Below are 13373 nucleotides of genomic sequence, written 5' to 3'. Positions count from 1 at the left end.
ATGCACATTAACATGTTGAACGCGCGAATTTTGGTAATATTTTTCGGGTAAGTTGTTACAGCCCCCAAAATCAAATTTGGCTCCTACGCCTATGGTAGTAAACATTTAAAACTTCCCGAAATATTTCATTCGACGTGGGTTTCGCTTTGTAAACTCTCTTTTTATTTAGACATTTTTATGTAGAAAAAGGGTACATTTTTGACCTGAGGAAAAGTGGGGGGGGGGGCACGTGCCCCCTGTGCCCCCCGGTTCCGCCGCCCTTGTTCCCAGTCCTTGTTAGTTGCATCTAAGCATTTTTTATTTGAAATTACTAGCGATATTATAAACAAATATGCTCAAGGGGGGGGGGGCGGTCGCCCCTTCCCGAAATGCGTCATGGTCCCCGACGACACGATCGAGTTCGAGACCAGCCACATTTGGTATCATAGCAGGTTTCATATGCACACACGCGCGTTATGATAGACCATCTATAGTATTTATATAGAAAAATTAGTGACAGAGGAAAAATGGAAACGTCAAAAATGGAGTTGACGTTGCAAGGGGTAGGGTGAGGCGCACGCCCCTTCCGAAATCCTCGATCCGCCACTGGCTACCCTGTGTATATATTAGGGATCAGCGCTGTAATGATGTCACTGTTCCTCTTTCTCTTCCCGGTGTCTTTGCGTTTTTCTTTTACTCCCTCCTTTTCTCCTTTTTCTCTCTTTCTTCTTTTCCTCTTCTCTTCCTTCCTCTCCTCCTCTTTTTCCCCCTCTTTTTTCCCTTTTTCTTCCCTTTTTTTCTCTCCTCTTTTTCTTACCCGGGGGGCGCGCGCCCCCAAGGCCCCCCTGGATACGCGCCTGGAAAGTTTTTTCCATCACCTACGTACGTTGCACATGAGATTATGTTGAACGTATAAAAACCTAGTGTAGGGATGTGGCTTAAACACCCTTCAATTAGGGGAGGAGCTTAGAGCTCTGCATCCTGTCATGTGACCCTGTTTGCCCCTCTTTTTACCATCTCTGTCCTGCCATGCTCTCTCTCTTGTTCTTGCTCTGATTGAGTGCAGACGTGTAAGTTTCCTCTGCCTTTTAAACGTACATTTTTTCAGTTCTGTTAAATTCCGCGGCTATTTCTGCCAGGAATGTAGGGTAAATACTTATTTTTACTTTGTATTCATGTGTTTTCTGCAAATTGACTATATTTTCTTTGGTAATAATGCAGGGAAAATCCTCTGAAAGATCGTTAATTCATCTACCTGTTAGGATAGCCTTCAGTGGGTGGTGTCAATAGGATTGGGACACACAGTATACATATGTGATTTGTGACATTAGGCTTGAAATTTATGATTTCGTCTGAATACTTGTGATTCATATTTATATCGGGCTTTTAAGATCATGGATAAATTTAATATGTCAAGGAACCATTGTTATGGAAGAGTTATCATTTTAGCATTCTAAATAACGCTGCTACCGCTAGGTCAGGTTTCCCCACCGTTGCGTTATATTTAATCGTGGTTAGGCGCCCTCTTTCTTTCTCTTCTTGGTGTTGACTCATCCAAAATGGCCGCGCCCTCGATAGTCAGGCTAGAGTGTGTGGGATAGCTGGATATCTAAATATTTTTAGTTGTTTTGTTCCTGAAAAGCAGAGGATTAATATTTTATTGATTATTAAAAGCTTATTGGTTATAAGCAATGGGATCTGGGATTTGAACTGTATTTTTGATGGTGCTGATCATTATTTGTTGGCTTCTATCATAAAGCTTTGGCCCAGGCTTTCCCATGCCCCAGGGCCGTTATTATACTTTGTGTCCTCCTTACTTTGCCATTTTCACATCCATGTTATCTGGGCTTCACTAGGATAGTCTTGAGATAGTCTTAAGATTATATATGTTTTTTATGGTGTATGAATTCTCCAAGTATGATGTTTTATGACATTTTTTTTAGGATTTCTTGTATTGTGACCTTGACACGGTCATGCTACAGTAGTTTGGTGTCTCTGTAGTATTGAGATTATGTGTTTACTGGAAGTATATTCTTCAACCCCTTTTTCTGATGTTATCGTTTTGGCTGACCTTCACTGGTTGTCCGAAGGGTAACTAAGTTGGGTTTCACAAGATGTTATCGTTTTGGCTGACCTTTGCTGGTTGTCCAAGGGGTAATTTAGTTGTGTTAGTAAGATTAGTTTGTTTTCCCTCCACATATGTCATACGAATTGCCTTGTCAAATTTAGTTGGGTTATATTGTTGTTGCCTTGCACTAGTACTCTAAATTAAGAGTGGAGATTTCATCCCTGTATCTTGGCTTGACCTTGAGCTAGGCTCAAGTATGATGTTTAGGGATCTCCATTGTATTTGGCTCTGGATCTGCCTTAACTGTGCAACCAGACCTGGATATGGGTAAATTTGCATGGAGAGAATACTCTTCAAGTGGTGTTATTTGGAGATCTGCTAAAATGTCGGGATCTAATTGTTTTGTTTGATGCTTACTTTAAATAGTACTTCATTGAGGTTAAATGACCAAAAACAACTTTCCCTTATTGGTACAATCAGCCTTGAGTTACTTTAAATAGTAAGTGTGCATAAAATAACATTAATATGTATTATGTCAGGATTGTTGATTGGAATTTGATGTTGTCAGATACTGATATGTTTTCCTCTTATCTGTTGTTTTTCCAGGTGCTAGAGTAAGGGTCACATTTAAGTAGTTTCCACCGCCCTTTTATGTTGATTTAAATTGCGTACAAAAAGAAAGTGTAATTCATCTGTTTTTCATCTATTCATATCTTGAGTAAAAGATATCTTTGTCATATTACTGGCCTGATACCCAGTAATTCTGCTTGGACCCTTAATAAACATCAACTAGTGAAATTCAAATTGCTTTGTTTTTGTTTTATTAATGCTGTGGGGTTGACTAGTTGGCTCAGTGGCATTACAATTGGTAGTACGAGTGGGGTTCAGGCAGCTGTGTACCTAAAGTGACCAATTTTATTAAATTTTTCAAACCAAAAAAAAAAAAAATTCTGTAAGGGCGGTGGAAACGAAAAAAAAAGGACTTACCCTGTTGATGACCTTGACTATTGATTGGGACAATGACTGAAATGGAAGCCATGCAGAAGCGGTTGGATGCTCTATCTACCAAGTTAGCTGACACCCAGGAATCGGTGAGGAAGCAAGGAAACGTGTATCTTCTCCCCAAGGATAAGAAAGTAAAAATTTTCAGTGGGTCAAGCCACAACTCCTTGGCTGTCAATGAGTTTGTAGAGGACATTGAAAATGCAATAAAGTTGAGGCACCTGGAGGGCGAGAATGCTGCCCATTTTATTCTGGCTCATTTGGAGGGGCCCGCACGACAAGAACTGAAACACAGAGGTGTTGCAATTTCTAAAGACCCACAAAAGATAACTGAAGTCCTTGTGGAAACGTTTGGGGAGAAAAAGGACCTTGGAAAGGTAATGCGGGGCATATGCAATCGGGTCCAAAAAGAGGACGAGTCTATTACTGATTTCGCCTATGCCCTAATGACACTGGCAGATAAATTAACTGATTTAAGCGGTGGGCCAGATAAGGACCAAACCCTTAAAGAGCAATTTCGAGATGGTCTTAAAGATGGCAGCTTACGGAGAGAGATCAAAAGGCTTCTGAAAGATAAGCTAACCACCTCTTTTATTGATCTTCGAGACTGGGCATTGGACATGGCGGAGGATGAGAATGGTATTCATCGACCCCAGAAAACGCGTAAAGTAGGGCAGTATGCCGTGGAAGCCACCCATGATGTTTCAGAAGCCCTGCTGGTCCTGTCCTCAGTTGTAAAGAGCCAGACGGACGTTTTGGAAGCGATCCAAAAACAGCAAACCGATTTTCAGACCCGCTTAGAAATAGTAGAGAAGGGTAGGAGCTACCACCGTACTCCACGAAACAGACAGAACCGGGACATCTCACAAGTGGAATGTTATCGTTGCCATGAGAGGGGCCATTTTGCCAACCAATGCAATGGTGCCAGAACCAATTCTAGTCAGGAAAACTAGAAACACCCAGCCCCAAGAGTCCAGGTCTGGGTGTGAATCAGGTTGGTAAGAAGGGCTCAACCTCTGTAGGTTCTAATATTGTTGGTAGTTGTCCTACAGTAGTTGTAAGGTTGGGAGTTGGAGAGGTCAGAGCAGTTGTGGACACTGGGTCCCAGGTCACAACCATATCCAAACATGTATTCGATCAGTGTTTTCCTAACGTAATATTAAGTGACCTAGGCTGGTTGACCTTAACCTCAGCCAATGGAGCAAGGATACCCTATCAAGGTTATTTTGAGACTGACATTTGCGTCTCTGGTTTTGTAGTACCGGGTCGGGGGATTTTGGTCCTGAAAGATTCAGCGTCTTCTCCCATGCTTGTCGGTATGAACGTGTTACAAGAGTTGCCCCCTGAAGTGGTTGTGCGGCAATTAAAATTGCCCCGGCATGTTTGTCTAGATAGGACTAATATTTGTAATATCAAGGGTATCGCCAGAGTCGCTGGGAACGATTGTGTGTGGATCCCAGCACAAGCAAGTTGCCTGGTCAAAGTGACTTGTGGCAGGTTAACAGCCGGTTTAGAAGTTCTTGTGGAACCTTGTGAGAATTTGCCCAGAGGCCTTGTAGCTACTCCTGCTCTTATTTGTATTCCCCATGGCAATGTTTCACTATTAATCAGCAATTCTAGTGATGAAGATATTTCCTTAAGACCTAAAACTCCATTAGGTAGATTTCATTCTGTGGTGTCGGTCAATGATGGAAGTGTAGCAGTTAACAATGTAAATGTAGATAATGACGCTACTATCACCCATGATTTTTTCAATGATTTTGATCAGTATTTGGGTAGTGACCTTACTGCGGAACAACTAGGGGAAGCTAAGAGTGTTTTATTAGCTAATAGTGACGTGTTCGCTGCATCTGATAGTGATTTGGGTTTCACAGGCACTGTAAGACATAAGATTAAGACTGTGGATGAGGTTCCTGTGAAACAACCATACCGACGAATACCCCCATCGCAATTTGAACAAGTTCGGGACCACATTAGAAAGTTGTTGGAGAGCGGGGTGATCATCGAGAGTGCTAGTCCCTATGCATCCCCAATTGTGATTGTGCGCAAGTCGAATGGAGATTTGCGGCTATGTGTGGATTATAGAAAGTTAAACGAGAAAACTGTAAAAGATGCCCACCCAATCCCACGCATAGACGAATCGTTAGATTCCCTTCATGGAACGAAATGGTTCTCTACTATCGATCTCCTGTCTGGCTACCATCAGGTGGCCATGGATGAGGCTGATCAACACAAAACGAGTTTTACAACTCCGTTTGGGCTTTACGAGTATACGAGGATGCCATTCGGGCTATGTAACGCCCCTGGTACTTTCCAAAGATTAATGCAAGCATGCCTTGGTGACATGTTCTTTTATTCAGTGTTATGTTATTTAGATGACATTCTTGTATACTCAAGCACTTTCTCTGATCATCTTGCTCGCCTTCAAACAGTATTTGATAGGTTACGGAAGTTTGGCCTCAAGATAAAACTAAAGAAATGTTCTTTCTTTAAGACCAAGGTCAGTTATCTAGGTCATGAGGTTTCTAGTGAGGGAGTTAGGGCAGACCCGAGTAAGACTGAGGCAGTAAAAGAATGGCCTAAACCAACAAAAGTAAAAGAACTGAGATCCTTTCTGGGTTTTTGTTCATTCTACAGACGATTTGTTAAAGGTTTCTCTCAGATTGCTAAACCCTTGCATACTTTAGTATCTACTTGTATCCAGCACCAGAAAGATGGTGTTAAATTTAATTTTTCATGTATGTGGTCAGATGACCATCAAGTAGCTTTCGAGACTTTGAGGACTAGACTGTGTGAACCTCCCGTGTTGGCATTCCCCGACTATTCTCTCCCATTTGAACTTGAGGTTGATGCATCCTTTGATGGATTAGGGGCAGTACTTTTTCAGCGACAAGAGGGAACTCGCAAGGTTATATGCTATGCTAGTAGAACCCTTAGAGGGGCAGAAAAGAATATGGAAAACTATTCAAGCTTTAAGTTAGAGTTTTTGGGTTTGAAGTGGGCTGTCACAGAAAAGCTTAGGGATTACCTGTTGGGAAATAAGTTTATTGTCTTTACAGACAACAATCCCTTGGCCCACTTAAATTCTGCCAAGTTGGGTGCCACGGAACAAAGGTGGGTTGGGGCTCTTGCCAGCTTTGATTTTGAAATCCGTTACAAACCGGGTTGCCGCAACCAAGCCGCAGATGGGTTGTCTCGTAGGCTCAATGGTATAGACGTTAGAGATAGTTCATTTAGTGAAGTGTGCACTAAGGTACAGGGGACAACTGTGATACCCTCTCCAATTCATTCTATGTTTAATGATGTAGATTTATCTGAGGTTGAGGTTGAAACTTTGACTTGTGCTATTGGTGTATTGCCTGGTTATTCGGTCCCTCAAATGAGAGACTTTCAACAAAAGGACTCTGCTTTGGTTAGAATCAGACAATATATGGAACAACCAACCATGACCAAACTTGCATGTGATTCAGTTAAAGTAAAATTATTTTTAAGACAGTTCACTAAGTTACAGATCAAAAATGGTCTTATGTACAGAGTAACTAAGGATGGTGAAGTATGGCAATTGTTGTTGCCTGAAGCGTTAATCCCTGATGTATTGTATGCTTGCCATGATCAAACTGGGCATCAAGGTGTGAAACGTACTTTAAGTTTAATTCGTGACAGATGCTATTGGCCAAGAATGACTAAGGATATTACGTTGTATTGTGTAAATTGTGATCAGTGTACCAGGGCTAAAAACCAACCAAGAGTAAGAGAGCCTATTGAGAACTTAACTGCAACTAGGCCAAATGAGATTTTAGCTGTGGATTTTACTATCTTAGAGAAAGATGCTAATCGTTATGAGAATGTACTGGTTATGACTGATATATTTTCTAAATTCACACAGGCTGTAGCCACGAAGGATCAAACGGCCGAGAGCACTGCTCAAGCATTGATCAGCCACTGGTTCAACCGGTATGGTGTGCCCAAACGGTTACACTCTGATCAGGGCAGGAACTTTCAGTCCGCTTTGGTCCGACAACTGTGTAAGATATATGATATTAAGCAAACCCGTACCACTCCCTATCACCCTGAAGGGAACGGCCAGGCCGAGAGGTTTAACAGAACTCTCCATGACCTCTTGAGAACTCTTTCTGAGAAAAAGAGACGTAACTGGTCTAGGCATTTGCCTGAGGTATTGTATTCCTACAATGCGACTCCACATGCTTCGACTGGGTACACACCTTTCTTTTTGATGTTTGGAAGAAATCCCAGACTTCCAATCGATTTCCTTCTGGCTGAAAGTGCTGCAGAGGCAATTGAAACTGAAAACCCTGTGGTAGATTGGGTTAATTCTCATGCTGAAGCTTTGAGATATGCTTACCAAAAAGCAGGGGAGAATATGGCCAAAGAGGGTGATAGGAGGAAGCGATACTGTAATAAGGGTGCTCACACTAAACCTTTAACTATTGGTAGTCATGTGTATTTAAGGGCTCACCCCAAGGGTAGGTGTAAAATAGCCCATAAGTGGGGATCAAAGGTTTTCAAGGTTGTTGACCACCCGGGTAATAAGGCGATTTATACGGTAGAACCTTTTGATGGTAGCGGTCCTCAAAAAGTTGTGAGGAGAAGGGAGATGTGTCCCTGCCCAGTGGTACAACCATACAAAGGAGTTCCACTGCCAAAACGCAATGGTAACCGACCAAAACAACCAGCAATTCCTAGAGTATCGCCATATGAAACAGGCAGCTCGAGTGACTCTGATTTTGACAGAGTGGTAATAATTCCAAACTATTGTTCTGAGTCTGGCAATTCCGGACCCTACAGTCCCAGCTCTGGGGACACATCTTCTAGTTCTGATGACTCAAGTTCCGATGGTTCAGAGTCTCCACCAGGGTTCCGTAGGAGTAGTCGGGCCACTAAAGGTCTCCATAGCAATTTGTATCATGAACCTAAATCTGTCGTTCCTGGTACTTCCTGTTCTGCTATGAATTTAGGATCTGAGTTAGAGCACCTCAGAATTCAGAGCAGATTGTTGTTAGACAGAGCCACTGCCATTCAGTCAGAGTTGTAGGTGTTAAGTTTTATTATGTTAAGTGGTATCTACATGTTGAATGTAGAATAAGTTTTCATATTTATAGTTTAATTAGTTCCATGTTAGGTAGTTTGGGGTCAAACTTACTGTCAAGCAGGGGAGAGTGTAGGGATGTGGCTTAAACACCCTTCAATTAGGGGAGGAGCTTAGAGCTCTGCATCCTGTCATGTGACCCTGTTTGCCCCTCTTTTTACCATCTCTGTCCTGCCATGCTCTCTCTCTTGTTCTTGCTCTGATTGAGTGCAGACGTGTAAGTTTCCTCTGCCTTTTAAACGTACATTTTTTCAGTTCTGTTAAATTCCGCGGCTATTTCTGCCAGGAATGTAGGGTAAATACTTATTTTTACTTTGTATTCATGTGTTTTCTGCAAATTGACTATATTTTCTTTGGTAATAATGCAGGGAAAATCCTCTGAAAGATCGTTAATTCATCAACCTGTTAGGATAGCCTTCAGTGGGTGGTGTCAATAGGATTGGGACACACAGTATACATATGTGATTTGTGACATTAGGCTTGAAATTTATGATTTCGTCTGAATACTTGTGATTCATATTTATATCGGGCTTTTAAGATCATGGATAAATTTAATATGTCAAGGAACCATTGTTATGGAAGAGTTATCATTTTAGCATTCTAAATAACGCTGCTACCGCTAGGTCAGGTTTCCCCACCGTTGCGTTATATTTAATCGTGGTTAGGCGCCCTCTTTCTTTCTCTTCTTGGTGTTGACTCATCCAAAATGGCCGCGCCCTCGATAGTCAGGCTAGAGTGTGTGGGATAGCTGGATATCTAAATATTTTTAGTTGTTTTGTTCCTGAAAAGCAGAGGATTAATATTTTATTGATTATTAAAAGCTTATTGGTTATAAGCAATGGGATCTGGGATTTGAACTGTATTTTTGATGGTGCTGATCATTATTTGTTGGCTTCTATCATAAAGCTTTGGCCCAGGCTTTCCCATGCCCCAGGGCCGTTATTATACTTTGTGTCCTCCTTACTTTGCCATTTTCACATCCATGTTATCTGGGCTTCACTAGGATAGTCTTGAGATAGTCTTAAGATTATATATGTTTTTATGGTGTATGAATTCTCCAAGTATGATGTTTTATGACATTTTTTTTAGGATTTCTTGTATTGTGACCTTGACACGGTCATGCTACAGTAGTTTGGTGTCTCTGTAGTATTGAGATTATGTGTTTACTGGAAGTATATTCTTCAACCCCTTTTTCTGATGTTATCGTTTTGGCTGACCTTCACTGGTTGTCCGAAGGGTAACTAAGTTGGGTTTCACAAGATGTTATCGTTTTGGCTGACCTTTGCTGGTTGTCCAAGGGGTAATTTAGTTGTGTTAGTAAGATTAGTTTGTTTTCCCTCCACATATGTCATACGAATTGCCTTGTCAAATTTAGTTGGGTTATTTTGTTGTTGCCTTGCACTAGTACTCTAAATTAAGAGTGGAGATTTCATCCCTGTATCTTGGCTTGACCTTGAGCTAGGCTCAAGTATGATGTTTAGGGATCTCCATTGTATTTGGCTCTGGATCTGCCTTAACTGTGCAACCAGACCTGGATATGGGTAAATTTGCATGGAGAGAATACTCTTCAAGTGGTGTTATTTGGAGATCTGCTAAAATGTCGGGATCTAATTGTTTTGTTTGATGCTTACTTTAAATAGTACTTCATTGAGGTTAAATGACCAAAAACAACTTTCCCTTATTGGTACAATCAGCCTTGAGTTACTTTAAATAGTAAGTGTGCATAAAATAACATTAATATGTATTATGTCAGGATTGTTGATTGGAATTTGATGTTGTCAGATACTGATATGTTTTCCTCTTATCTGTTGTTTTTCCAGGTGCTAGAGTAAGGGTCACATTTAAGTAGTTTCCACCGCCCTTTTATGTTGATTTAAATTGCGTACAAAAAGAAAGTGTAATTCATCTGTTTTTCATCTATTCATATCTTGAGTAAAAGATATCTTTGTCATATTACTGGCCTGATACCCAGTAATTCTGCTTGGACCCTTAATAAACATCAACTAGTGAAATTCAAATTGCTTTGTTTTTGTTTTATTAATGCTGTGGGGTTGACTAGTTGGCTCAGTGGCATTACACTAGGAAAAAAACATGACTGTTACCTCGTGTTTCTGTTCAAATGAAGATACCTACGAGAATGTCAGTGCTTGGCTGACTTGGAGGTAGGCATGAGTGTACTTTTTACTTTACAAAGTATAGTGTGGCCCTTGTTCAGTTTAAATGTTACTCTTTTTCTTTCCATTTCCTAGTCCGATTAGCTACGACCCATGGAACATGTTTTATTATTATTATATATAGGTCCCAAATTCTAGCGTGCCATAATTCATTAATTTCTAGTAGAAGTATTCAAAAAGTACTTTCCTGTTCAAAGACACAAGGCTGTAGTCTATGCTGCATCTATACCTGATTGAAAAAAACACTTTTGTTACAGCTTGCAGCCAGGCCTTTGGCAAGTATCTTGATAGACCTATAAATAGGGTTACAAAGTTGTTATTTGTGTTAACGTCATATTCGTCAGTGATGAACATGATGATTTACATTTCACAGATTAGGCCAATATAGCCTACTCATTAGAGTGTGCATGGTGAAAGCAGCTGTTTATCTTGGGTCTCATCAAGTGGCTCTCACGGTGCTCATTCACTATTATGTTTATGCAACCATATGGAGCCATGGAGCTATAAACGTTTATAGCTCCATGATGCAACCCAGCTACAGCTATACTTAACTGGTTTAATTTTGGTTCAAAATTGCCTCTTTACTTACCTGCACTATAATTACTACAAAAACATGTAATCCCATGTGGATATCAGGAGTCCCATTTTGGGTGTTCAACAGCTAGGTCAATGTCAGATTGGTGCCATATCACATATACACCATATTGAGCTTGTGAGTTGTACTGGACAACATACCTTTACTGGCAAAGTGACTAATCATAAATAGGAATTCCTGCTTGATTGTTTCGTGGAAGTGATAATTAATGCATGTTCTTTTTGGCATTTTAATTTGAAAACATGATAATTGTAACTTGATGCCATCATATATCTAGGTAAGGTATAATAAAAGAATGCAGGCATTTATCACTCAATCTGAATCATATCCAGCCACTCTTTATAGAGCTTACTATTCAGCCAAGCTATAGAAATCAAGACTACTTGAAAGACTTGCATTGGCTCAAATTTTTGCACAATAATTAAGTTAATTTTCAAATTTATAAACTCACATCGGTGGGTATATACAGTGGAAATGGAGTCATGGACCCTTCCATTCAAATAGTCACCCAATGTATTTGTATCAAATAACCTCCCTGTTATCCTCAAAATAGGTTAATTTGGAACTAATTTTGCTAATTAACAAAAGAGATTGCTCCTTAGAAATCACATAGGAAAGGAGTGACAGATGTAAATAGGTTGCAAGTACTTTTCATGAAATATAACCTTAAAATGATTCTTTCTTCTGTTTTAGAATCGACTCCCACCTCAGTACCACCACTTTATATGTAAGCATGTGGATGGAGAATCTGCAATTCAAGGGGAGACTACCAGCAGACTCTCTAAGGAAAGAAGAAGATGTTTCTCAATGGTTGAAAGATGGTCCATATTTCAACATAAATGAATCAGGTCCAAAAGTGGTCATCACAGATGATTGCCAAGCTCTGAGGCAAACAATTACTGCAGTTTACCCGAACACTCTCACCATTCTTTGTGTGTTCCACATATTGCAGGCAATGTGGCGTTGACTGTGGGACTCTCAAAATGGAATTCCCTAGCATGACCGAGCAAGCTTACTCAACATCATCAAAAAGTTTGGTGGATGCTCAGTCACTAACACAGCTGAATGAGCTCTATGAAACCTCCATGAATGATGCTCTGGTTTCAAAATATGGCAAGTTCAAGGAACATTAGGCATCTGTGTTTGCAAGAAAGAATGTATGGGCCATTAGTCACCGTGACTCACTCCCTGTACGAGGAAACCACACCAATAACTTCTGTGAGGCAGCAATGAGGATTGTTAAAGATAAAGTTCTATACAGAATGAAGGCTTTTAATGTGACTCAACTTGTAGACTTTATGGATACCCGATTTGAGATGTACTAAGAATGTCGTCTCACTAATTTGGCAAATAACCGCATGTCTAACTTAGTCAACTCAAAGTTCTTCCTGAGGGATCATTAAGTGAACAGTGACAACATAGAAAAGTTTGGTTGTTTCAAAAATAGGATAAGTATAGAAACAAATAAATGTGGTTGTTAACTTATTGTCCCCCAGGACCATTCCAAACTGTAGAAAATAAGAAACCAGAAAACAGGTAGTTCTAAATGAAATTCACCAGCAATATGCTGTCTAATATTATACGATAAAAACATTTCTCGTACTTGCCTGTGTGAGACTTTCATCACTTGACAAGAAAAAGCAAAAACTAGCAATTCTGTGGGCGTCACATGGCCCTTGAAGTAATAATAACATGAAAGTTCTGTGTATAAAGCAAGGCAGAAATAGTTCATTATGCTTTTTTTTCATGGCAGCTTGGCCGTCTCTACCCAACTTATCTATGCTCCTCCATACAAGCTATTTGAGTGGCATTCTTTTCAGCACATTAAATTAGAGCCTACATTTATGTTTGCATGTAAGTGTTTGTGTATGAATGTATGTTTATATGTATGACATTTATGTAGTGTATTGATGTATGTATATGTGTATTTTATTGAAGACATACCCACCTTAAGTAACTTTGATAAGATACAATTGAGATTCCTAGCGTGTTCATACTTTTACTTACATGCAGATAGATGACTCCTACTACCGAATGCCAAGCTTCTCCACAGGGACCACTGAAGTTGTGTATGATGTCAACATGGATGTAGGCACATGCACTAGTCCAGTGGGAAAGACCGGTGGTCCATGTAAGCATCAGCATGCTGTCATGCGAGCATACAATTTGCAAGGTTCCAACTTTGTTAGTGTATCATCCCCTAAACACAGGCAGATGTTCTATTATATTACTACAGGTATGCATGCATGCAATTCCATGTTAGACTTAAAGGAGGATAATGCGTTTGTGGTATAGAAAGTTGTCATACCCACAAACACTCAATTCAATCTACACAATGATAGACCATTCAAAATAATATAGCTGGGTATCTTTACTTGCCAGAAATGAAGTTCACACAAAGAAAACTGAACAGTTTTGTAACTCACTAATAATTTGTTCACCCAACCT

General features: G+C 40.2%; 1 protein-coding gene across 1 annotated transcript; it reads left to right on the top strand.

Moving 5' to 3' along the window:
- Window positions 1-903: 903 nt before the first annotated feature.
- On the top strand, window positions 904-4005 carry LOC139975871 (uncharacterized). The gene has a single exon (XM_071984140.1). It carries the CDS (start codon window positions 3067-3069, stop codon window positions 4000-4002), a length of 936 nt encoding a protein of 311 aa, XP_071840241.1. The 5' UTR covers window positions 904-3066; the 3' UTR covers window positions 4003-4005.
- The last annotated feature ends 9368 nt before the right edge of the window (window positions 4006-13373 follow it).

This window comes from Apostichopus japonicus, chromosome 11 (assembly GCF_037975245.1).
Source record: "Apostichopus japonicus isolate 1M-3 chromosome 11, ASM3797524v1, whole genome shotgun sequence".
In the NCBI taxonomy this organism is placed as follows: domain Eukaryota; kingdom Metazoa; phylum Echinodermata; class Holothuroidea; order Aspidochirotida; family Stichopodidae; genus Apostichopus; species Apostichopus japonicus.
The sequence above is the reverse complement of the archived record's forward strand: the minus strand, read 5'-3'. Positions and strand labels throughout refer to the sequence as shown.

Bases quoted from the DNA above. Each gene is read 5' to 3' on its own strand.
- LOC139975871 (XM_071984140.1), top strand. From the start codon at position 3,067: ATGACTGAAATGGAAGCCATGCAGAAGCGGTTGGATGCTCTATCTACC.